Here is a 27513-nt window from a genome sequence, read left to right as displayed (position 1 = left end):
CACCTTGTTAAGTGCTAGAAACTGTTTCCTTCAAAATGCCATGGCAATTAGTTCTACTATTATAGATAATGGAAAAACCAGAACACATTATTGTGTATGCAGGCTAGGGGTAATTTGCATTCAAAATAAATGTGTTCATTTATATTCTACATGTAGCATCTGGTGAGTCCAATGCCGTGTCTGATTTCAAGAAGACAAAGTCTTATTTCTCAAAATTGAGCAATCCCTTCGACAAGAATGTTAGTTCTTTTAGGCATTCCTAAAATGGTACCTATTTGTATTGGGTAAATTGGGCTGGCTGTTCACTGACCTAGAGATATGAGCCAATTTGCACTGTCATGATTTAACTGAATTCAGTGTATGAATGTAGGAACATACATAAACCTATGAAGCTGCTTTCTTCAATCTACCCAATGATGGAAAGATCCAAGTTCAGTAATGTCTTCCCCAGACACCTTTTCTCAAATAATTTTAACTGGAAATAAGGAACCTGGTATGTTTTCCACACAAAGTTGTGCTAATCTTCTGAATCAAGTAGAAATTAAACTGATGTTCCTATTCTGACAGCTAGTTCAATTCAATGTAACATTCTACATTCCTTATAAGCTACTGTGATCAGCAAAACTTCTGTCATGGTTGATTTACCCTGAATTCTACCATGCCAAAAAAATTGGGCAAGTCAGACATAATTTTCCTTCTTTGTGTTACTAAAATTCAAGTTATTCCATATAATGGAATTTAATATTAGAGTGAACAATTTAATAAGCATGGGAATATTTTTATTATCTTTGGAAGTGTGTATAGAATACTTACCAGTTCCCAAACTAATATTCCATAAGGCTGCATAATGTCAACATTTGGACCCATGGGTAACCAGGTCTCATTATCCTGGTTTAGTTCTGTGAAATAAAAAGTATCTTGGAACATATGCCCAATGCGTACTCCTTATATAAGTAACTATCAGCAACTGCCACATATTTAAGACAGGAAGAACACACAGATCGAAAGATATAACCTTTCAGCAAACAATATCCCTGACGCTATTCATTTTAGGATGATTATGTTCCACTCATCCTATACTATATGTTATTTGTATCATGATGAAACTGATGAAAACTATATAATTCATGTTCTTTATGAGATGATAATATGATGCATGTGATGTCATTGTGACTTCTATCAGATGCCTATGATTGCATCTGAAGCTTGACTCTTACTATTGTAACTCCTGTTTCTTCAATGTGGCATTCATTAAACCAACAATAACATGAGATTAAAACAGCCAATAATGTAAACCATACATTCTCTTTTTTTAATAATAATTTTATTGAAAATTTTAGAAACAACAATAAAATACAAACTAAAAGAAAAAAGAAAAAAGCAACTTCCCACCCTCATCACAAGTATAAACAATTTCTTAAACTCGTCACCTCCTCTTAATTAGCAAATATAACGAATATAAAACTCTTCATCCCATAATCTATCTCTTAACAACAGGCAAATCAAATAAGTAACATTTTCTCCTTATCCAATTATTAGCAAAAGAAATCCAAACAGAGCTCCAAAATATTAACAGAAGAGACAATTTCTCCTTTGGAGTCCTTGGGGTTCTCTGAGCTTGGTTCTTTTCTTGCAAACGAGTCATCTACAACATACAGCGTAAGGACTGTAACAAACACTACGTAGGACAAACAGGCAGAAGACTAGCAGAGCACATCCATGAGCACCAACTAGCAGTCAGAAGACATGATGAAAATTCCTTAACTGCACAACACATGGACAGACTCAACCACAGTTTTAACTGGGAAACTGTCAGCATTTTAGACCAAGCCAAATCCAAATATGCAAAGAGAATTCTCGGAAACCTGGTACTCAGACAAGGTAGCAATTAACAGACACATAGAGATTAACAGCATCTACATACTATTCAAAAGAGACAAAAGATCAGAAGATCGCCTCACCAGCATTCAATTACCAGCAATCATCTCCAGCAATCATCACCCAGATAAGCAAAGGTCACCACCAGGCACACCATCAAGCAGTCAATTTATGCTAATCAATGAATTACCAGAAGAACAAAACAGAACCCCCACCCCCACCAGCACTGGCAAAGCATGCCACAGCAGATAAATAGAGAGCAAACCTCATCCCATTTTAGCACTGAAGATGTTACCTAGCCGGGTAATGAAACGTTTGCAAGAAAAGAACCAAGCTCAGAGAACCCCAAGGACTCCACAGTTCAACCCTGAGCTACACATATTCGCCTCCAATTTTTGCCTCCTTTAAAAAAGACAAGCTCCAATACACAACATTTCTCCCATTCAAAGTGCCAATAAATCCAAAGAAAACCACCCCAAATAGCAACATAACCCATTCAAATAAACATTCCATATCTCAACTCTAAACTTTAAACAAATCCACTTTTCACAAATATAAAGTAATCCCATTATCCTAATATAAACAAAAGACTAGAATTTAACATAACAAAGAGAGATAATTTCTCCTTTACAAAGAAAAATTCACCAAACTTCCTTACTTTAAGTAAAAAGGTAGTTAGATACCAAGGCAGTTTAACTACTATAAAATTAGGAAAAGCTTAAACACCATATTAGATGTAAGCAAACCCAGTATACCACATTTTTCCAATCAAGATATCAGTAAACCCAAAAAGAACCACCCAAAATAATATATCCCCTTTTAAACCTGGTCAAACAGACTGACTCTGTATTCCCTTTTTTATATATATACAGAACAATCTTTCTCTGCAATCCATTCAGATGGTTATTGATCCTTGTTACAAATTTCCTCAATACTTTAAGCAGTCACTTTTGTGTGTCCAATAAAAAGAATTTGTTCCAATTGCTTTCTGGCATTGTCGTTTTTATTTCCTTCTGGATTTTTAAAGTCTCATCCAATTTTCTCTTTATATCTGGCAACAAATTCTTATTCAGAATCTCGTTCATGTTGTTCTTGAGTGGAATTTGTTGCCTATCTTTTTCTGTAACATCTTCTGGGAACAGGCTGTTCTCAAGAAGACACAATGTAGCTGACACAATTGATTCAAAATCCCAATGCAGTTCCTTAAAGAATCTCTGAAAGCCATTATAAGCTACTTGTCTTATTATGTCTCCAATATCAAAAACAATTTTTCTTCTCCACAGACATGGATTCATTCTTTAAAATAATTTCAAAGTCTTAATATTCAAATATTCCAATGTTTTCTGAGCCCTTAATCCCTTTAAAACTTTCTATAGCCAAAATCTTGTCTTGTTTTTTGCTGTTTATTTTAAATTCTTAAAAAGTATAAAGATAGAACTTCATTTCTTATATTATATTAAGGATTGAAGGCACTAACCTGATGTTAATGATCTTGTCACTTTGAGGGCATCTAACTTCTTTGAAGCAGTTAATAGGCAATTTTCAAAAGTAGGTAGCAAGGGAAGTATGCAAACTTAGTGTCCTTTGAAAAGGCTCCGTTTGCAGCTGGACCAATTACAGTGAATTCCCTTGCCTCCTGATCCTCGCCCCCCCAGAAACCACTGTCTTGGTGAGGAAGAACCGTAAGGAGAAACAGCTTGGGTGATTTTGCATCCTCTCTTAGTCCAGAGAGGGTCATAGGAGCTGATCTACTAATCAGCTCCTTATTCAAGTCTGCAAACATTGGCTCCACTTTTCACGGAGCCGTCTTCAGTCTGCCATCTTCCCTGGAAGTCTCCCTGAGACCATACATTCTCCAATTGCCTAAAATGTTTTTTAAAATCATATTTTGGAAATGTTATCTAGAGAGAAGTGACTGATGGCATAATCTTGACTTTATAGTCTCACATGTGGATAATGCGATAGCATGTTAATCTAGGTCTAGTCATCTTCCTTATCTAAGTTATGTATAAGTTACTCCAAGTTATTTGAATGATACATCATCCTTTATATTTTTCTCTTACTGTGAATCCTTATGTAACTAAAATTACATCAACTACATACAGATGATAGAAGGCTCAAAAAAAAAAAAGCTCATAGTTTAGATTTTTTTAAAAATGTGAAGGAAAAAATAGTTAAAACAAACAAACCCTAATGAAGACCAAATGTAGTCTGTGACCATGAAATATTAAACGTTTCTTGAGAAAAGGAAGAGAAAATTGAAAGGAGAGGAATGGATTATTCAGGAGATGATTCCAGAAGCACCCATGATTGACTAGCTAGAACACTTAATGTAACTACTGTACAATCTTGAATTAATTACACTCTATGCATATGTACTGGCTTTATTGTCACAATAGAAAGTCTGATCAATATTATTTTATGTGGTCAAGGTTTAATGCTTTGTTTTAAAAACTGACATTTTTATGTACTTTGTCTTTCTAGTTCCTCCTGTTTTTTCCTTTTATTTTTTTCCTCTTGTGACTTTCTTTTACTACTACACCAATTAAAATAAAACCTTTAAGAATGACTACACTAACACTGAACTATTTTGTTGCAGATCCTACTTCTTTTTTATATGATTCACACCTTCTGTTTTTATAGAATTCTTATGAAATTTATGAACAATAGTTTCAATCAGGTTTTTAAAATTTTATACATTTTCACCAGAAAAAATGTGAAACCTATCAGCGCAATAAATAAGATGAATTTTTTCATAAATATTATACTACTGTATAATAAAGCAAATTCAAGTGCATAGCTGGCTTCTTAAAATTATTTCTATAGTCTTTAGAAATTTTAAAAGATGGATAAAGTTACAAACATTAGTATTTACAGTTGGGCTGCTCTAGATATAAATAATTGGCATATTAAATTGGCTTATATTGCAAACAATATTCTGGCTTCCTGACTTATAACTGGATGGGGAAGGACAGATTCAGCCTTAACTCTGCTAAGACCAAGTGCCTGTAGGTATTTGGACTACCTGGAACTGGAGGTGTTTCATCTTTAGCCCTGAAAATGGTTGTGCACAATTTGGGGGTCTTGGACTCATAGCTCCTACTCAAGGAGAAGGTGACAACTGGGTTCAGAAGGGCCTTCACATCATTCCATCTAGTGAGCCAACTGCACCCTTATCTGGACAGGGAGGTTCTTTGGATAGGCCCCAGCATGCCCACTTAACACCTCTGCTTTGTGAACTACACTAGTTACCAGTAGGCTTCCTGGTGCAATTCAAGCAGCTGGTTACTACTTTTAAAGCCCTTCATAGCATAGGGCCTGGTTATCTGAGGAACCATTTGTCTTCCATAGTTTCTGTTCATCCTGTATGATTAGGCAGAGCTGGCATGGCCCATTAAACCAGGGGTCTCCAACTTAAATGAATATCAGGGCCACATTACCTAAAATGTGCTAACTGATGAGACATTTTTTGTGCAGAAATGCAACAAATATTAAAAATAAATTGAAACTGATTTTTTTAAAAAATTTGGAACTTATTGGATAACTTTATTCAATGTACTCAACATCACATTCATGCTGAGGCAACAGCCACGTTTCCCTTTGGCCAGTGACCATGTGCTTTATTGTCCAAGCCAGGATACTTTTGAGAGTGATAAGGGATACTAATATAATTAAATAATAAAATCATATGCAGATTATATAATTTTTTGAAATAGTTATTTTTCCCACATTTCCCATTTACCTCCTTTTCTATCCCAGAAGAACCTATGGCAATGTCAACTTTGGTTCTTCATGTCATTGGTGGACAAATGAACTAGCTGAATTAGGGGATGCAGAAGATGTATAATCTGGCATTGTGGGGAAGAAGCAAAGGCGGCTCCGGGCTCCCTTCTCCCATTGTTACTTCCCTTGTGAGGCTCCCGGACAGACACAACCTTCTTCCTCCCGCCATCCCCACCCCAGTACAGATTGCCTAGCACAGGCTTCACTTCACTTCTGCAGCATTGGCTTGCATGGTGTTGGCTTCTCCTCTGCAGCAATGCTGTGCAAACCAGTCCTGGAGGGGAGAAGTGAAGCCAACACTAAGGATGCCAGTGCTATGGGAGAGAAGCTTGTGGAGAAGAAGACAGTAGGGGAAGAGTGCCTGAGGCTTGAAAATCCAGGGCAAACAGTAAACCAGGACCCTACTAAGACATTACCTGCCAGGCATGGCCAAATGCACATGGCAGGAATGGCAGAGAAACTGAGATGACAGCATCTGACAGGTGAGCTGTAGCAGGCCACACAAAAAGCCACAGCAGGCTGCATGTGGCTTATGTTTTAGACTCTAGCATTAAACAGTGTCATCTGATGGGACCAGGAAACCATTTATTTTGTTTGTTTTAATATGTTTTAATGCTGTATTCTGCCCAGTCTAAATAAAGTTAGATGGCCTTATAAATTTAATAAATAAATAGAATTATCTATCCAAAACTAGGGTATATAAACATTCAAAGAATAAATTTGAAAGAGAAAAACAGCCAGGGGAATACTGCATTTAAGTTTCTAAATATCTTTATTAACTCTTGAAGATATGCTAGTATGCATATCAGCAACATAGAAGCAAATAATCCAATAGGATCTGTTACCAAGAAAAGCTTGGGAAAAATAAAAAAAGTATCCTCTCAGAATAGATTTTGTATTTCTGAAGGGTGCAAGTCAATGTTTTGCTTTTGAGCAGCTGAGGCAAGACATCAAATCAAGCTTTTCTTCACAAGACAAGTTTCAGTGGTATCACTTATTATCAGACACTAAAGCTTCATTTTGTCTGTAAGGAGACAGAACAAAAGGGATTGCACATTTAACATGGTTTTTCCCATTGACCTTTTCTAATTTAGATGAGCATGGACATTACATTCCGTTTCTTCTTTGTTATTGTACTTACATATCTCAAGCAAAAGTCCAGCCTGAATTAAATATCTAAAAAAACTTCATGAAGATACTTTTTAACACTGATCTTCAAAATTATGATAATTTCCTTCTTCATCTAATAGTATCAGAATCTTTGTTTTAAATAATTACAAAGCAAAACTATTGCTGCAGCTCTTCCATTAGTAAATTGTATATTCTTAAGTTGTAAGCTACTGGAAAACTATTCCTCCATTTATTTAGAGTTTAAAAAAAATTCCTTTAAGTCGGTCTTGACTCCTGGTGAATACGTGACTTCATAAGCTACCTCCACCCTCCAAAGTCACCAGTTGTTGTTTTTGCTGTAACAGCAGATGCCACAAGGAAACAAGAAGGACAGAGAGCAGAGTGCTATCTGGAGCATCACATTTTCTACCTTGCCACTGGCAAGCACTCTTCCTTATCCACACAGAGCAATAGTGATGACACTTATATGGCTGAAGAAAATAGCAGCATTGGGAAAGAAGAGTAAGGCTGATGAGTATATGGAAGCTCCCTCACATATGGTCTTAGCTTTATAAATAAGCTTACAAACAGAAGGCTGCCATACTCACTTTTTTGAGTTCACTTGATTAGATGTGCATAAAAGGTCTTCTCTGCTTGTTGCACGTTTAAAAATGGAACTTCCCACTCGAATCATAACTGGATTATTTAATGTAACATTGTATGTTCTCTTCAAGACCGTATCTCTTAAAAGTGGACTGAGCTGTGAAAATTAAAACAAATATGCATTGTGCTATGGATACATTTTGCAAATTATCAATATGGTAAAATATAGGCATATGGGAAAGTTGGAAAAAACACTTTTTGCAAAAGAAAGTTAACAGAGAATCTTCTAGAATGCAGGAAAAATATAATAATTTTATGTTAATAACCAGTTTGACAGTAAGATGGAGTAACATTAGTGAATACAGTAAGATTATTGTAGGACTAAATCTCTTGGGAGTTAATTAGTATATACCTATAATAACAAATCAGTGGCCATTTAAAAAAAAAAAAATACACACACTATTATTAGAGCCCTGTAGGCTCCCAGTAAGCACTCTTCCAAAGAAATATGAGTTTATATATGCTATTCAGCTTCACATTTTTAATGAATTTGCAGCAAAATAATTTAAGCTCAATGAAAATGGGTAGCCAAAGTGCCACTTCATACATATTTTTCTTGCAAGCATATAATATTTGTAAGGAGAGTATGTTCTCATATACACAATAAAAGGATTCATTTTACAATAAGTACACATTTTAAGCCAATACTGATGAAAGAATGTTGGTTGCCAATCATCTGCTGGTCTAATAATCCACAATATATATGAGTGAAAGATACTCATAATCACTAGCCTGCTATGTAGCTTCTCCATTTGTTTGAAAGGAGAACACATCAGAAAGCCACACTGAACCACAGAGCCTTGTTAGGTCTAAGGTGAGTTCCATAGTTAATATCTTCCAAATAACTCAGAGCTTTAGTAAGCTTTAATTTATAATTTAAGGTTGGCTTGCAGACTGTGGCTTTTATGGAAGCTGTTCAGTCCATTCTGACATCTTGATTTTGCTTATTTGCATGAATGGAAAAGCCAAGAGATGGGATTCCCCTGATACTCACGCATATCCTGGCATATGGTTTAGTGTAGGAGTGGGCACGCTGGGGTTCACATTTGCATCCTCCTACTATTCCAAGATTATTCAGCTCTTCCCTTTCTTTTTTTACAAATTGAAGGTTGGGGAATGGGATTGATTTGTGGAGCAAAAGCTTGCCATCACACCCCCCACTGAAATGCCCCACCTCTCCAAAACAATCCCAAATCACCAGTTTAGCAGATTAATTTCAGCATTTTTGGCATTTATTTGGCGATTTAAAGGTAAAATGGGAGCAGGAGGCCTTATTCCCATTCAAAAAACCCCCAGTGAAAAACTAAAAAAGGCCACCAAAGAAATTGCCCCAAACATGGTGACTTCAGGCTATTTTTCAGAGTTTGGGTTTTAAGAATAAGAATGAAGTGGCTTGCCTCAGAGGCTTCCTACTCCCATTCTCAGTGTTAACTCCCTTCACACCCCCTGTAATTAATTAAAAAATAAAACTGAAAAAATCTTATTCTACTGTTTTAAGATGAAAGCATAGAACTATGCTTCTCTGAAGCACAGAGCATAGGTGCAAAAGATGTTGCCTTGATGTAATGTGTAAGTCTAATCTTATATAGACATGCTCTGAATAACAGTGCATATCTGCGTGAAAGGCAATGGCAGCAACTCTGCTCTAACTCAAGCAAAATGTGGGGTAAAATCATGCTGACCAATATACACATACCAATACACATACAGAGCCAGTCAGCAAGAAATTTGGGTATTAGAAAAATCAACAATGAATTGGAGAATGAGGTCTATAGCTGTATATTCAGAGTGAAAAACTGGCTTATAATTGCAAATTGGAATTAAAAAAAAACTGTAATAAAGACAAAAACACAAAGGAATTTCATTAAACCATTTCCAGTAACCACTATTATTGTCGTCATTGTTATGTCTAGCCATAGGGGATTCAAGGCAGCCAAAAATAAAACACAATTTAAAACTTAATAAAACAATCAACAAAATTCAGTAAGTTGTTGCATACTGAAAAACAATTTATGGGTGGATCCAATGTACTTTTATTCTGCTTATTTGAATGAAGGTGCATAGGATTAATTAATACATTAGTATTCATTATGTTAATAGTGCTGGAGCAGTTGCTACCTATTTGCCTTTATGAAATTTCTTTAAGAATCATCAAAAGATCCTGAGAATCATAGGATAGTCCAAGGGAGGAAAAAATATGCTCAAGGTACTGCATGTGGCTCATTAGTATCTAGAAGAAAACTGCCTCGAAAAACCTTCTACGGTGAATTTGCAGATGCTTATAAATCATTGCCTCTTAAAATGGATCATGGTCGAGTCTGCTTTTGAAGAACAGCTTCTGATGTGCTATGCAAACTTTGGGATGGACCTCAAGCTGACTGAAGTTGTATATTCTTGGTATGGACCCTTCCTACCAATGTAGCTCTGAAACTCTTGCTACACAGGAGAGATTTTCAGATTACTGGATTAGCAGGAAAAGGCACATGCTGCAGAGTCTTGTCTCTGTCAAAGAGAGCCATGTCCAGTTATATGAAAGTTATATAACTTTATATAATAAAGTTTTTCTTCAGGATTTTCCATATAAAGTGCCAAGCTCTAATCCTAAAGGCACATTTGAACACCGAGCTATTTTCTAACCCCCCCCCCCCCTATAAACAAGTGATTCAGACCTCCAGCAAGACTCTCACTTTAGACTCAAGTTTAAGTCCAGTAGCCTTCAAACCTATTTTGAAGGGAACTGGCCCTTGGCACATAAGGATTCCACACCTGTCCTAAGTTATCAAAAGTAATTATTGATCACCTAAAAAGCAGAAGCATTTTTGCACACTGGTCTATCCAAAAGCATATAAAAAGAATGCAAAGTCCAGTAGAACCTTGAACTCCCGCTCAGCATTTCAGTCTCATGAGCTAAATCATTCCATCCACCCAAACATTTAAATTGTTTGCTATATGATGCTATATGATTTATTCATTATTGTCTGGAGGTTTGAAGCTGGTATGCAAAAAATATGCACATATTGGCTTTGAGCCTTAAATAGAATATATTTGAGAGCCAGTATTCTCAGATTAATTATTTGTATTATTCATACAAAACATCACCTCCTGAACAGTAGGGGCCCTGAAATTTTACTTTTTCATATACACACGAACACTCTCTAGATAAAGGATATTAGTTAATTATAAGCTTACTAAGGCATAATAGTAACATATACAATGGACTGTGCAGAGACACCAAGATCTTTTTGTCAATACAATATTCTGCATTCCTATTAAACTGCAGCCAATCAAAAAACAGTTCATGAAAATTCAAAAGGATGCAAGATGTAGCCTCTCTGAGATTATAGCCTTTGGCTATGCAATTCTGCTAGCTGCAAAAAGATAACATGGTTTGGCATTTAAATTTAAAATTGTTTAATTTTTTTTTCAGTGAGCTTTATTTAAAACAGAAGGCAAAAAAGTGCATACGTATTAATTTTTCTTTTGGCCATGGTCTACTTCATTCTCCTTCATGCTCATACTTCATTCTCCTAAATATACATAAATTCACTTTTCTACTACATATACAAATATCCACAGGGTCCAGTTTGGAGAGGTGAACATAGACTGAATTTGGCTCCAAGAATCGATTTATCTCCACCCCTGCCCTACAGCCCTATTATTTTGTCCCAATGCTTCATTAGCTTTATGAAATAAAATATACTGCCTTGGATAAAGGTCTGTTATTCATATTTGCAACCATATTGGTAATTGCAGAAAATAGGCTTTTATGCTCTCTGAAACATAGGTTGGTGATATCTTGTTATTATTGAAAAGACCGATTGTTTAATTTGACTTGCAGAACAATGCAGATTGAAGCTGTATATATTGGTTCAGTCAGGAGCCTTGTGCATACTCCTTCTGCCATGTAAACAATTAAAATAATATTTTACATATTTGTTCATCTTCAATTTTTTATTACAAGCAATTGAGAATATGATGAAAGGCTGGATAATAAATAAATGGCACCTGGACTGTCCATACATCCTGCACAACCATATAAGTAAAATCTTACATTTCTAAAATCTTTCAGTCCCTTCTAAATATACCCTATGGTTTGGCTGATGCAACGTGCCTGTGTAGGGAGGACACACAGGCTCTTGCTTACTTGAAACACAACCTTCTTTATACAGTGAATTGAATTATAGGTATTCCAGGGATCTATAAATTCTGTAACAGAAATTGCATGATGTTTTTCATCCCTTTCATTTATTTCATCATAAGATAGACTGGCTAGGGTAACAGAATCTTGATTGTACTGTACCTCCTCCTCCTTCTTATAGTTCAGTGAATTAGGGAGGTGTCTGTCTGAACCTCTTCTCAATATTATCTGGACTTTCTGGTCTTTAAAAATGTTTTAGATCCTGTTGCTTTGGCAATGGAGTCTGCATATCTTTGTCAAGATCATCTTCCTTACTCTCTACACCTATAGCTAGTATGGTATAGTGATGAAGGCGTTGGACCAGGTTTGGGGAGCCCCAGTTTCAAGTGTCCTCTTACCCATGAAAACTCATGGGATGTCTTTGGACCAGTTTCTCTCTTTCTCTGTCTCAGTGCACATACTTTTCAGCTTGCCGTTGTGGGAATTAAATTAAGGAAGATCCCCATGAATGTTGTCTTGAGTTCTTGAAGGAAAGGTGGGATATAACTATAACTAACTACAGTGGGGCAGGATCCAGAAAATCACATTGTCTGATTTTTAAAGAATTTATTTGCAAATCATGGTGGAAAATAAGTATTTGGTCACCTACAAACAAGCAAGATGTCTGGCTCTCACAGACCTGTAACTACTTCTTTAAGAGGCTCCTCTGTCCTCCACTCGTTACCTGTAGTAATGGCACCTGTTTGACCTTGTTATCAGTATAAAAGACACCTGTCCACAACCTCAAACAGTCATACTCCGAACTCCACTGTGGCCAAGAGCAAAGAGCTGTCAAAGGACACCAGAAACAAAATTGTAGACCTGCACCAGGCTGGGAAGACTGAATCTGCAATAGGCAAGCAGCTTGGTGTGAAGAAATCAACTGTGGGAGCAATAATTAGAAAATGGAAGACATACAAGACCACTGATAATCTCCCTCGATCTGGGGCTCCACACAAGATCTCACCCTGTGGGGTCAAAATGATCGCAAGAATGGTGAGCAAAAATCCCAGAACCACACGGGGGGACCTAGTGAATGACCTGCAGAGAGCTGGGACCAAAGTAACAAAGGCTACCATCAGTAACACACTATGTGGCCAGGGACTCAAATCCTGCAGTGCCAGACGTGTCCCCCTGCTTAAGCCAGTACATGTCCGGGCCCATCTGAAGTTTGCTAGAGAGCATTTGGATGATCCAGAAGAGGACTGGGAGAATGTCATATGGTCAGATGAAACCAAAGTAGAACGTTTTGGTCTAAACTCAACTCGTCGTGTTTGGAGGAGAAAGAATGCTGAGTTGCATCCAAAGAACACCATACCTACTGTGAAGCATGGGGGTGGAAACATCATGCTTTGGGGCTGTTTTTCTGCAAAGGGACCAGGACGACTGATCCGTGGAAAGGAAAGAATGAATGGGGCCATGTATCGTGAGATTTTGAGTGAACACCTCCTTCCATCAGCAAGGGCATTGAAGATGAAACGTGGCTGGGTCTTTCAGCATGACAATGATCCCAAACACACTGCCTGGGCAACGAAGGAGTGGCTTCGTAAGAAGCATTTCAAGGTCCTGGAGTGGCCTAGCCAGTCTCCAGATCTCAACCCCATGGAAAACCTTTGGAGGGAGTTGAAAGTCCGTGTTGCCCAGCGACAGCCCCAAAACATCACTGCTCTAGAGGAGATCTGCATGGAGGAATGGGCCAAAATACCAGCAACAGTGTGTGAAAACCTTGTGAAGACTTACAGAAAACGTTTGACCTCTGTCATTGCCAACAAAGGATATATAACAAAGTATTGAGAGGAACTTTTGATATTGACCAAATACTTATTTTCCACCATGATTTGCAAATAAATTCTTTAAAAATCAGACAATGTGATTTTCTGGGTTTTTTTCCCCATTTTGTCTCTCATAGTTGAGGTATACCTATGATGAAAATTACAGGCCTCTCTCATCTTTTTAAGTGGGAGAACTTGCACAATTGGTGGCTGACTAAATACTTTTTTGCCCCACTATATATCTACAACTAACTATATATATCTGCTCCAACCTAAAATATTTATGTTATCCTCCATTGTAAAAATCCATAATAATGAACGTCAAAGAGGATTTTGAAACATACTGAAACAAAATCAACTAAATAAAACACCTTTTTTTTCAGCAGATATTGGAATCCTTGAGTCATGTAGCTTTAACTATTCCTTTCTGTATTTCTGTCATCATCATTGGGTGTTTTCACATCCTGGATACACCTACCAGACTCATTCCTAGTCTACTTTCTTAATTCTCTTATCTCTTCCACAGAGGTTTCAGTTTAAAGACCTCCAGATCAGGTTTGCAAGGTGCATTCCACACAAATTCTTCCCGGTTCTGGGAGATGCATCCCATCTTTTGCCAGGAGTCATCATGGAAACACATTCCATGATCAAAGAATCCAAACTGTTCCTGTTGGCATCCTCTCTGCAGCTGACTGTTCATTTTCAATATCGTTCGTTCTCTTCTGGACCATATCTTCCAACAATAAATGTAACTTGGGCCCCCAGTTCTTTCAACTTTCTGCCCAGAACTTCATAGTCCCTTGCAATGATTTAAAATGTATTAAAACTATTTTATAGACCCTAGGACTGTATAACCAGAGAAATCACAGGAAGTAAGTTGAGATTCTCTCATATTACATGATGAATAGGAATGATTTGCACAGAATATTAGATGATTTCTTGATGCCTCTGTTGTAGCATACAATATAGCAATAAGCACTATATGAATTGAAAATGCAATTTATAAACTCAACTGATTCTTGAAATGAAATGATTGCCTGAATGCTTCTATAGTGTTTCCATGGTCTATGACCACCTCCAGGAGAATAGTGGAATACTGTTATTATATTACGTGCATTTCAATAGGCTCAGGCAATGTATTTTGAAGCAGGCAAAATAATATTGTTTCCAACATTATACACAACTATGGTATAATTTTTACTGATCATACAGTATATGAGCTATTTACAACATGATAGACAATTTAAAGGTCGAATGAACTGAGCTGAGAAGTATCTACAAGTTGTCAGCAATTCTTGAAATGCAAAAAAGAACTCTCATTGTCTACATTAATTCCATCATTTACTTTTTTCTCTATGCTTGTCATTTTATCACAGGTTACTGTCTCAGGATATGTATTCAGATAATGACAAATTTCTTTACTGGTGAAGAAGCAACCTTTCCAATCAGCATATATAGCATCAAGAGAATAGCAGAGAAACAATTAGCATTTTTAATTTGATTTCTACAATTACATTTTCAGCACTTTTGACAGCAAACCCCAACTGAAAATGAAATATAGCACTTGATATTCTACTGTACATGGAGATGGGAGAATTACAGCAGCCTCAGAGAAAGTATTCACTAAAAGTATTCACACCTTAGATTGCACATTGAATTTGGAATTACACAGTAGGGTTTTTTTTCCCCTTTTCTTTTCTAAATTATCCTGGCTCTGGCTCTGAAATCCAAAATAAGTCCAAACTTAATTGGAAACCATATTTCAGAAGCAGAAAGTATATGAAGACTCAGACAGAGTCTAGAGTTCAGATTTCAGAACATAAGCCACCCAAATATTATAGTTCCAAGTAGACCATAGACCCACAGTTAACATTTATATCCTGCTCTTTATCCTGTCTCATCTTCTCTGATACTGGATTATCGTTATAGGGTTACATCCACAATAGGCTTGCCCTTGCCATTGGTTATGGCTCACATATGGACTGAACAGAAGAATCAGCAACTGCCTGTGTGGTATTCAAATTAGGGATGATGATGATGATTAGATTTTTATCTCACCTTTACATTTGGTCAACTCAAGGTGGCAAACGTACCTAATACTCCTGCCTCCTATTTTCCCCAGTGATTGGTCAGGACAAGGTACTGCAGTTTGTTAATACTGAGACAATTAAATGACAGTCTAGCATACCCCTGGCCTGGAAAATCAAGTGGCAACAGGAAGCCGATTCTGTGAAATTACATAATTCAAAGTTCTCACATCTGATATACATCTTCAATCTGAGCAACTTCTTTCTGACAAAAGATGCCAGCTTATCCTCCAGAGAACAGTTAATTGATTCAAGGATAATTGATAATTCTGAGAAGAATAAGGACAATGCTTTATGACTGTTAGACATTCAATACGTTTAGAGAGTGTTTTCCAATCCTAGAAACTTAAGAAATCCATGGAGGTTCAATTGGCTAACTTATTAGTTTGACAATCTGTATTAATTATTATTACCTCATATTGTGCTTTGTATTGTGCTTTGATACTGCAAATGGTTTAACCCTGCTTGGATATCCAATAAACTGAACTTAATAAAAATACAGAAGACCTTATAACATTAATATCTTTGCAAATCTGACTTTGTTTTGCAATATACCAGAAAAGCATATTTGAATTTGACAAAGAATATATTTTCACTCCTTTTACTACTGACACTCATTAGTAATTGTCTAAGAGGGCAACGTGAAGCACATTGTTTCTGTGGATGGCTTTCATATTAAAGCAACTATTAACTATCTACTGAAAGTGAGGTGACTGGTAAGTACAAAGCTTGCAAAACCATATATCAGTGAGAACGTTTTATAGCTTTATGGTTGCTTACAAATCAATTCCTTGGAGTGGGGCAACCATTAGCAGCTTTTAAGACTGCCTAGAGCTGTGTCATTCACTGTTGTTTTGACACATTAATGCATTAATGGTATGCATAAGGCTGACATAACTTTTCTGAGATACCATTATTGCAATTATTAGACATCTTTGACTGGACAGCAAAGTTAAGAATGGTAACAAAGGAGTATGTAAATATTAAGACATCCTTTGAGCATTCATTTGTTACCAACAGCACATAATTAAGAAGATTTTTTAAAAAAACGTTGAGATCAGTATGGTATGGCAAGAATCCTGTCAAAGAAAATAATCATGGAACAAGGGGAAAGTTGAATGAAAATGACATGCGTACCCAACTAATCTTGTTTCAGTAGTATAGGGTTGAAGTGTAGTGAAGAATATCAAATATTATGGTCTACTAAGTTCCTTAACAATTACAAAGCTAGATTCCTGATTACCTATTATGAACATGTCTATTATAAGTTGAAACCAATGTCTAATAAGAGTGGCATATTTTGTATAATTTTTCATGCCATAACAGAGTTACTCACTGGAATTTAACTTAGAATAATTATAACCAAATACAATCTTTGAAAGTACAGCAATAAGATTTGCCTGCGGCTATGACATCAAATGGGAATCATCTGCACTCATATTCCTCTTTTTCATTTAAGCATAACTGAGATGCAACCCATTAACTGAGTTCCTCTGCAACCCCCTGAAATGAATGGAGGAAGAAAAATGGGAATGCCAAAAGTCTGAAGACGCTAAGAGAAAGAATATCCTTGAGCAGAGAATATGAGCCACAGTCTAATTGTTGATCCTTTCTTACATTAATTAAAAGGGACTACTCCCAGAGATCTCTTGATATATGCAACTGCCAAATCAAGAGCTAGGCAACAAACCCTTAAGAGCAAACCCACAAAGGAAAATGGTCCAGTCTTGAAATGCTCATATATCCAAGACAAATCAGCTAGGGAGAGTATAACCTATACTTTGTGCTTTGCATAGTGGCACCTCCTTGCTTCGTGTAATATGTTTTTTGTATTATTCAACCAATCAGTTCTCTAAGATTTATTTTCATTGCATAAGCTAAGATTGATTCTCTTGTTGAGCCCCATCCTGCATCAAAGTTACTTAAGTGCTTTGCAATGTTCATGTTTTGAATTTTAAAACTACCTTTGTTTTCTCTTACTAATTAGGCACCCAGCTCTCTACTAGCCATATAAACTGATCATATCTGACTTTGAGTGCCTTACAGACAGACAGTGGCTTATAGTCTCAAGCTCATCCCAAATAACTTTGCAAGATATTGTGGCCACCATCACCTTGCTAGGGCTCACCCAGCTAGCATCCAGCTAAGAGCAAATCTGGGCAGTTTTATTCTCTATATGTCCTGTAAAATCTTCATAGTGGTCCAACAAATGCTTTTGTAGTCTGTTTTTCCCCGAAAGAATTCAGGTAACTTCAAATAGGGCTGCTAGTCAGGACTGAGAATGTGGTAACAAGAGGAGAAATATTGCTATTCCACCATTCTTATTACCATGATATAGGCTCAAATCGGAGCTTTCATCATCTTTGGTCAGATTTGCTTGTCTTTCACTACTGGCACTGTGGTGCTAGAGCTCTTTGATAAATAAAGGTGCTCCTCTGAATCAGTAAATAGAAAGAGACCACTCAGGTGCAATCCTGTCAAAGGTTTCCGCTGCTTCCATATTTCAGGATGCAATTAAAGCCTCACCATGCCCTCTGGAAACCAAGGGGAGCCATTCAGCCCCTATTGCAGACTGTTTAAATAGATCAACTCAATGGCAATCAGATAGAGATATGACTATGAGAAAATGGCAAATGTTGATATCCCCCACCTTCAGATCATGTTGCATCTGCTCTGAGATGAAAACCAGAACTACCATGTGATCTCTTGCATAACACAGGCCTCTGATGACCTGGGACAAGTCCATGGTTACCACAGTCTACTTCTGACCCCTGCCCAAAGGAAAGCAGGTTAAAGTCCCCTAGTATTCATTAACCTAGGTACTATAAAACACAAGTTGAGGTCCAGTAGCTCAGACAAGGACACCACTGCGCAGAAGATGGGACTGCACAATAGCAGCAACCCCAGCTTGTCTCTAGAGCTCAAGTTCAGAAACAAGGTCTCACGTCCGGTTACCTGCAGAGCAATACCTCTGATCCCCTCCCACCTCCCCTGGATTTGTGGCTGATACCAAATCTGAATCCTAGATAGGCATATATCCAACAGGGGTGCATGACCTTCCTCCCCCCTTCAGGTCTTAGTAACACAAGCCAGAACTGTTCTCTCATTCAGTAGCATAGTGCATGAGAAAGGATTTATTACAGGCAGCCCTGGTATTAAACAGCATCAGCAGGATCCCTGGGCCTCTGTCATGTCCAGCTCCCCTGAGTCTGACACAGAACAGCCTGCTCTGGAAGAGCCAGGTGGACTTCAGCCTCAGGAAGTTTCAAGCACTCAGTCACCTGAGGCTGATCCACCCAGCAATCACTGGAAAGACTGCCCAGCTCCACATGCAATGGAGAGCAGAGCAACAGCATTTAGCACAACCCCTTGAACACCAGGGGCATTCTCAGCTTTAACTGAATTCAGCAGCTTGGGCTCTATTTAAAAGTAACTGCTAGCCTGGTTTCCCTTGTTGGGAACAACTGTGCCACTTACCGGAAACTATCGGTGCCCTGATCCCTGCCTGTATAAACTCTGTCCTTGGAGTCCGACCAACCAATGACCTACCCACAACACTGAGACCATTAGACCGTGCCCCAATGACACTTCTGTTTGCTGCTCTGGACTTTGGTTACTAGAAACTTCTTGCAGGCAAGTTTCCAAGAGATTTGGGACTGCTCAAAACTGTGTGTGATTGCATACAGGCCCTGCCTGTCACTGCTTGTAATTGCATGATTAAAGTAAAGCCTTTGTAAATGAACTCCTTTGTGCATGTGTGTGTCTGGCCTAGAATAGGATAATCTTTGAAGACAGGGCATCAGAAATGGAACTGGGCTCTGATGCCCAGTTTCCCATCCTTGAGAACAACCCACCCCTTCTTCCCACCATATCTCCCTCTGTCCATCAGTACCCTGATTTCCATCCCTTCTCCTTCGTTTCTTTTAATTTAGCACTCTTCAACCCCTGAGGGACACCATAGGGATCCCCCTTTGCCATCCTTTGTCATTCTATTCCTATCTAATATGATTAGCAACTCCTCTGCTATTACACTTCATCTTCTCAAAATCAATCCATACCACCAAGGGGTGCACTTGACAAAACCCACAAGCATTCAGCAACCCCATTGGCTAACATTCAACAGTTCCCAATCTCAATTCACTCTAAACTGTAGACTGAATGCATCCAGATTCTGGACCATCACTCCCATTGCCCCTTCTGTATCACATATGGTAATAAGCATTCATATGAATACTAAAATTACACTGGGATGATATCAATAATTATTCTGTTGAAAAAACTTCCTGCAAGTCACTGCTGATGTATTGAAATGCACTATATGATTACGTTCCATTAATGTCTGTAATAAATTTCCTTTCTGTTACATTAGACATTACTATTTGGTAACAACTTTTGAAGGCATCAGAAGCCATATGTAGGGCTACATATACCTTTAGGGCCTCAGATTATATTTCTGTTTTAAGAAAGTAACATAACCTAGTTAAAGCAAAGGTAAATAATTTAACTCTAGTAAAAATACTGCTTTTCATTTCTGCAGTAACTGGAAGAAATTTTAGAAGGCAATAAAAATAAAGGGGATGGAAAGATAAAATTCTCAGAAATATGGCAGTTGCATTATACAATATATTCAGGAATCCACTAACCACTTTAAGCAATATCTGAAAACCTAATACCAACTTAGCTTTTGTCTATCAAATCAGAGGTTCTTTGACTAGCGCTTTTGCTTCTATTCTCTTTCTGGCCTAAATCGTTCTTGTTCTAGAAAAAACATTGATCAAATTATTTATCCACAGTTTTGTTTGTTTTTTGCTTGCTTGCAGTCTTACAGACTTCTGAAACAGGATCCTATTATACCACTAATGGTTTCTTATCGTATTGTTCGTAGCAACCAGATAGTTTGCACTGTATTATGTTTATAACATAGGTGGTGGTGTAAAGAATTTTATGTTTGATGAAAACTATCAGTGTGTTTTAAAACTTTATAATTTACAATTATTGCAAATGATCTAGTTATTAGGATCATAAAAATGAGAATCCAGGGTTCATCAGAGATTTTAAATAATTCAGCTTTCATGAGTTGTTTAGGTATATTTGTAAGCTACTATGTAGTGATGAGAGGAAGCATACTGGTTATATTTTATTTTATTTTATTTTATTTATTTTATTTTAAGTAGCTGAGAACAATGTTCCATTTATGGAGAACTTTTAAGACAATTATAGTCCCAACACAGCTTAAGGACTAGTTTAGGGAAGAGAGTAATTTATAGTAATAGAAAAGCTGCAAATTACCACCCAGCCTTTCCTGTTTGGATTTCTACCACCTCTTCTAATAGCAAATAGCAAATTCAAAATTGTTGCTAAACTGAGAACACTAAAACGCAAAAGCAAAATCCTATGACTGGTCCCTTAAGTATTAAGATAGAGCTCACTAAAGTATGGTGCATAGGTGCTTTGCCAATTCTCTTTACTCTTTTCAGCTCAACATACCACTGACATGTTTAAAGCATTTATTATAAACATTAAGACCTGAATTAAGCAGAACGAAAAAAGTCCATTAACTGTGGATGATCTGTAAAGGATCTATTTGCCTTGCTAATACCATTAATCCCTTTTTTTGGTTTAGAATTTTTTTGGTCTCCTTTATTTCTTTATATCTCTGAATTAATATGACAAGATGGAACATGGAGAAGATATAAGGATGCACAGTCACTTTATAAAAAATTTAAAGAAACGAATTAACTTTTCTTAAGTAACTTAAAATTTAAAACTTAAAAAAAATCTATTTCAAGATATTTATTCTGATATTGGAAAATATATGAGAAGAGCTCCCATTCATATTTAATGAAGAATATCTTGTTTTATTTGCAAAAAGCCTCCAACTTGAGTTTTGTCTTAGGAGACCCAGACTCTTTCACAGTCTCTTCTTTGTTCAAGGTCATGTATTAGTTCTTACCAAAATGATCCAGAGGTAGCACTTTGGTAGAGCTTCAGATACATAACTCTTTCTTACCTACATAACTTCAATAGCTACAGATTTGGGAACGCATTTTTTAAAGAAAAGACTATTGCCACATGTCCCATGTAAAATTTAAGAGATTTAGGTAACTATGTTGACTTCCTGCCAGATGTATATTTACTCAGATGAAAGGACAGTACTGCTTTACACAGATGAAAAGGAGATATGCTGCACTAATCATTTGTCGCTTATTATAGAATGTGAATGGAAGTGTGATGATAACATTAACATGCTATTGAAGATATATTAAAGCTCATCTTGAGTTGGATTTTGTTCAGGATGTTCTGTTGTAAACATTAATATAAAATTGCTTTTCTTTTACTTCACTATCCCAAGATCCAGTTTTTAGAAAGTGGAAAAGTATGGAGATGCTTGAACTCTTGACCTTAAAACACAGCCATTGCTGTGATCAAAGTCAAATTCTTTTAAAAATGACATAAACTAGCAACGGAGAGCACTGAAATGGAATTACTTTCTTTTAAGAGTCTGAGTGGGAAGATTTCTTAATATTATACAAAGAAGATTTAATCACAAATGACTCACAAAGGAACTGTGCTGTTGAAATCAGTGGAACAAAGCCAGTTTAAATGGACTAGTAATTGTTCCCAATCTTACAATTCAGCCCATTTAGTAGGAAAAGGTGATCCCAAGCCCTTTAGTTGACACCAGATAGGACATTTAAAGAACATATATAACCAAATTATATATGAGTAGTCTTATCTATTTTATATGACTACAGCACAATTAAAAGTTAATAGACATTTTTCACAATTAAAAAAAATGGTAATGGATAATGGAAACAAGGAACTGAGCCAAAATTTATCAGAGCTGTTTCACTTAATACAGCAAAGTGGCTACAACATGTAGATCTAAGATAATAAATATGTACAGTTGCTATAATTATTTATTCAATGTGATTCTGCTGCCTCACTCTCCGGAAGATAGACAGTTTATTGACATTTCTGTCAAACCCTAAAAACCAAGAGCATGAATACATTATTACTATATTTGTATATCTAGATAAATTTGTATATCTAGATAAATTTCATTACTAATTGGAACTCATTTCTATATCCAGGCTTTCAGAAACACATCTCCAGTTGGTCTACAATTGTCTACTCTGACTGGTAAGAACAACTCAGTCACAAGACATATTACCCAATTCATATGCCCCAAAACATATTCTATCCTTCCATTTCACATGATTTCCAACAGTTTAGACTGAAGGCAAAGAGAACATTTTTACTGCAATTAAGCAGGACTGCTCTCTGGATTGAAGACTACCCCTGAGAACACTTCATGCATCATCTTGAGTTTCACTGAAGACTGGCAAAATATAAATGTCAACAACTTCCTTTGTGAGCCATTTGTGATTTTCCTACTTATATGTATATAAGTAGGAAAAAAAAGTAATAGGTTTTATGTGATATGGCTACCAATGTAATTCTGAGTCATCTGGGGGATCAGTAATGGATATAAATGTAATTTCTACTAAGTAGAATTGGGGTTTTGCAACTTAAAACATAAAATGACTAATATTGTAGAACTAAGATTTACTTATCACTTTATTTCTATAGAGGTTCCAAATCTGGCTTTTATAGTGTTATTGGCTTGATTCCCTCATGGAAACTGTCCAGTGAAGTTCTAGACATAGTTTTCTTCTGCTTCCTTATATCCATGTTTAACTTCTCTCTTTTCTTACCCAATGAAAATACTGAGTGGCTGCTTGTTTTGGTGTCAGAATCTGTGTGTATCTTCCTGGGGATTAGGCAGGGTTTTTTCTTCTAACGTGCTGGTGAAACATTAGGAAACAAAACTTCCAGAACACGGCCACACAGCCCGGAAGACCCACACCAGCCATCTTAACCATTTATGTTTAGTTATCATTTCTCTGGCTTTTTGTGGTAAGAGCCACGAAGGTATTTTCGGACATAATCTGGATTTATATCTATTCCATATTCTCAATATGGCCCATCTAACAAAACGATTTTTAAAGTCAACATTATCTTTAGCTTTATCATAACATAAATAACCATGCCAGCCAAATCTCAAATCATGTCCTTCTAGCTCCAATAATTTTCTGTTTCTCATCATCACCCATTCTTTCATCCAAACTAAACAGGAAGTGTAAAGTATAGTTTCAAGGCAGGTAAACCCAAACCTCCTCTATCTTTAGCATCTTGTAACACCTTATATTTGACTCATGGTTTTCCCCTGCCACACAAATATAGATGTATCTTTCTGTCATTGTTTAATTGGTACATCAGTTGTCAAAACAGGTATTGTCTGAAATAAAAATAACATTTTAGGCAAAACATTAATCTTAATCACAGAAATTCTCCCCAACAATGGCAGTAATTTATCCCATCTTAACACACTTTTTAAAAACTTCATTCCATGCTTTAACATAATTATTTTGAAATAACATACAGTTCATATTTGTCAGAGTAACACTCAAATATTTTATTTTTTCTCAATCTTAATCAAGAGTAAGAGTTCAACTTAAATTTATAACTATTCTAAAAGAAAATCGGAAGTCATTTCTTTATTTTTTTTGTTCTTTCTTTTCTTTCTGCACTTTCGGTTTTGTTCTCTCTCTCTTTCTTTTTTTCTTTTTTTCCCTTTATCATAAATATTAGTTCTTGATAGTTTTTATCTTTCTTGTTTAAAAATTTAATAAAATTGTTATAAAAAAGAGGGGAAAAAAAGAGGTAACAAGCAACTCAGTTGTTATAAATGGCAACTAAGCCAGGCAAAAAGAAACCTGAGAAGAAAGATTTCAAAGCATTTAAAAAGACTTCACCTTAATAACTCAGTAAAAACAAAGCTAAGGAATTTTGATTACAGTTTCCAAGATTCTCTATTGACCCCAGACTAGTATTAAAGATACCTTACTGAAATGTGTGTAGTTCTTGCTTCCTTGATTTTGCCCAGCTATATGAGGCCTGAAATTGATGGTTCAATGGGCTATCCATCAGAAAGCATTCCTTATTAATTCTCAGAATTCCCAGCCAGCCAATGAATACAGTCTAAACTAGAAGTAAGAAAAAATCTCATAAGAAGGCAATAACACAGCCAACAAAGCTGAATCTGTGAGAATAGTTTCAATGTACACCTCCTTTAGTGCCAACAAATCTGGAGGGTATCACTGTGAGGACATAAGCTCTATACAATATTCTCTGAATGGCTTGAGTGTTCAAATCATACTTTTGCCTTCTTTTGTGGTTGGACGTCATCATTTTCTGAAGCTGACAGAATGCACATAGTTATAAGTGTTATTTCATGAAGTTGAAACATGAAACACACATACAGAAAATTAGTGTTAATTTAAACACTGTAATGTAGTTTGATATCACATTTAAGTTCTTCAATTCAAAATAATTATTTCAGGAAATAATTTATTACATGTATATCCTGCCTTTTGTAGCAAGAGAACAAGGCATTGTGATGCTTCCTCCTCCTATTTTTTCCTACAACGTCAACCCTATGAGGTAGATATGACTAAGAGAGTGATGGGCCCAGGTCACTCAGTGAGCTTCCATGGTGGAGGGTGGACTACAACCTGGGTCTCCTGCTCTTAGTCCATCACTAATACCACACTGTTCTCAACAACTAAGGTCATAAAGCCACACTTCAATTATTCTGGGAAATATATTTACTGGTTGTTTTCAGGCTCCCTCTGTTTTTTCAGATATTGCCTCATTGACCCAGCAGTGGTCTTTAGAAGATTTTCATGCAAGACAGTGAAATAAAATCAATAGCATAACTTCACGGATCATCCTGTTCAGGATCTGACTGGTCTTCAGGGTCTGAACCTTGGCTTTACAAGTCCAATAATACTGGAGCTCTTTTTATCTGGAAGTGCTGGGGTGAAACCTGAGACTTCTACAAGTTCTGTCCTGACGTATGTGAATTCCGTGTATCTTGTTTACCTATACTCAGAATAATGACCTACTGAGCATCTAACTAAACTGAGAGATTTCCTGACAGAGATTTCACCATTTAAAGATTCAAAGCATTTAAAGCATGAAGTCTTTATGTGCTAATCTCTCGAAATCCTTTAGTTTCAGGGCAGTTGACATTTACTACAACAGTTCAAATGAGTTATTGAATCCTAGAGTTCATTGGACAAGCACAGTGTTACCTAATTCAAAACTGATAAAATGCAACTTGAAATCTGAAAAATAAAACAAGAAACATTTCACAGTTGTCCTTATATGGCAAACAAATACATCACTACCAAAATAAATGGCAAGCCTACATTTTTCTTACATACATCTTATCTTAGGTTGTGACCATTTATCATAAAAGTCTCCTAATAGTGATTTTCCCCAATACCCTATTAGCCCCTGTCTTCCTATTATGATTCATCTATCAGCGATATTCAGCCACCCAAATTCTTCGCTGAAAAGAATGTGGAAGGCTGTATATCCCATTCACATCACTTCTGAAAGCAGAAAGGCACATGTAAGAAAGTAAGGAAGATTTTAACTAAGTTTTTGCATGAAACTGTGTCCTTTAAATATTGCTCCTTGGCTCCCTCCAAGTTTTCAGTTCTACTTCCTGCCTCTATATTACAGTTTAAAAAATAAGAATGATACAGTTGTTCTAGAAAACAGAAACATTCATTATTTTGACTTGTTTGCCAATCAAAAGTAGCTACCCTATGTCACATCGTGGTATTTTGTCTATGCCGGCATTTAGCTCAAAAATAACATGGAATGTCCCATCTCATGAAGGGAGAGCTCATAGCAAAAGCTAATCTTCAAATTTTCTTCACTTTCAAAATGCATTATCTGCAGTGATAATTATTTTAATTATTTCCCAGTCGCATCATGTGGAAACTAGGATCTGCTTGTGTTTTTAGTTGCATTCCCACAGGAAACATAGTATTACAATTTTTATTACATGCCCTGAATATGTATGGAGAATAATGTCCCTTTGGAAATTAGATAATGTAAGTCATATTGCTGCATACCAATTTATTTTACTGTAGTTCTATTTTGTAAAAATGATAGCATTTTGCCAGCAATTATTATATATAATTATAGTTATTTTAAGATCCCTTTAAGGCTTATTTATTCAGAGAACAGCAAGCTTTTCATGGGTATATCAAGAAGATTTGGTAGATACAATCAAATAGCTACAGTTGAGTTTTAGCCACATACACGCAATGCATGGAAACAGATGTCCATGATCCTTCTCATACATCTTGAAGAATTCATCCAGATACTTAAAAAGGACTCAGAAAAAAGCCCTACAGCTAGATAGATATAGGCAGTCAAATATCAGTCAGTATCTACTTCTGCACAAAACTGACCCATGCTAAATTGAGGGGATAAATGATAAGTATATGCTGACATTTCTGCTCTAAAAATGAACTCTCAAAACTCTAGAAAAATATAATCGAACATTTTGAATATGAACCATACTGTGAATTGTTACATTCATTTACCTGAGAATAAATACTATTGAATTCAGTACACCTTACTTGTCATGTATAGAACTGTGATGTTGAGCACAAACTTCATGTTCACATAAGAAACTTTAAATAAATCTCAGAAATCATCACCAGCATTTTAGATTGCAAATTAAATACAGTATGTGAATGTAGTGCAGAAAGAAAATATTCCCACATAACTATATAATGTCCTTCATTATTTGTGAAATACATTATGTTAAAGATGTTTAACATCTCCTGAGAAAAAAGTTTTTAGAGGCTGTTCGGACAGTAGGAAATCAACAGTACTACATGCATTTACAGAACTGAAAGGAGAAGAAATGACTGGCAGGGCTAAATAGACTAACTGCCAAGCAAGCTATACATTTTCCTGGGACTCAGCCTTCCATCACCTTCATATTTCATAACAACACTGAATGTGTCCTACTAGAAATGCAAGAAGAGCTTTCCTTGGACTTCATGTGTTAGCTAGCAACCCTTCCTGTATAAATCAAAGGGTTCTGATTAGTCTTTATGGAGAATCAAAACAAGAATATTTATACTCAATCCTGTATTTCTGTGAATGT

The 27513-nt window shown here is 36.4% G+C and overlaps 1 protein-coding gene across 1 annotated transcript in view; it reads right to left on the bottom strand.

Annotated features, from left to right (window-relative positions):
• Window positions 1–6567: 6567 nt before the first annotated feature.
• Window positions 6568–27513, bottom strand: part of STPG2 (sperm tail PG-rich repeat containing 2) — a 228358-nt gene continuing 207412 nt past the window's right edge. The window contains exons 13-14 of the mRNA XM_088133269.1: window positions 7380–7531; window positions 6568–6685 (exon numbers count right to left, since the gene is read on the bottom strand). Coding sequence (XP_087989395.1) covers window positions 6652–6685; window positions 7380–7531 — 186 coding nt within the window. The 3' untranslated portion in view covers window positions 6568–6651. The remainder of the gene's footprint in view (window positions 6686–7379; window positions 7532–27513) is intronic.

Source organism: Python bivittatus, unplaced genomic scaffold (genome assembly GCF_059951505.1).
Source record: "Python bivittatus isolate LINGU-HERP-01145 unplaced genomic scaffold, Pbiv_v1 ctg000070_np1212, whole genome shotgun sequence".
NCBI classification, from domain to species: domain Eukaryota; kingdom Metazoa; phylum Chordata; class Lepidosauria; order Squamata; family Pythonidae; genus Python; species Python bivittatus.
The sequence above is the reverse complement of the archived record's forward strand: the minus strand, read 5'-3'. Positions and strand labels throughout refer to the sequence as shown.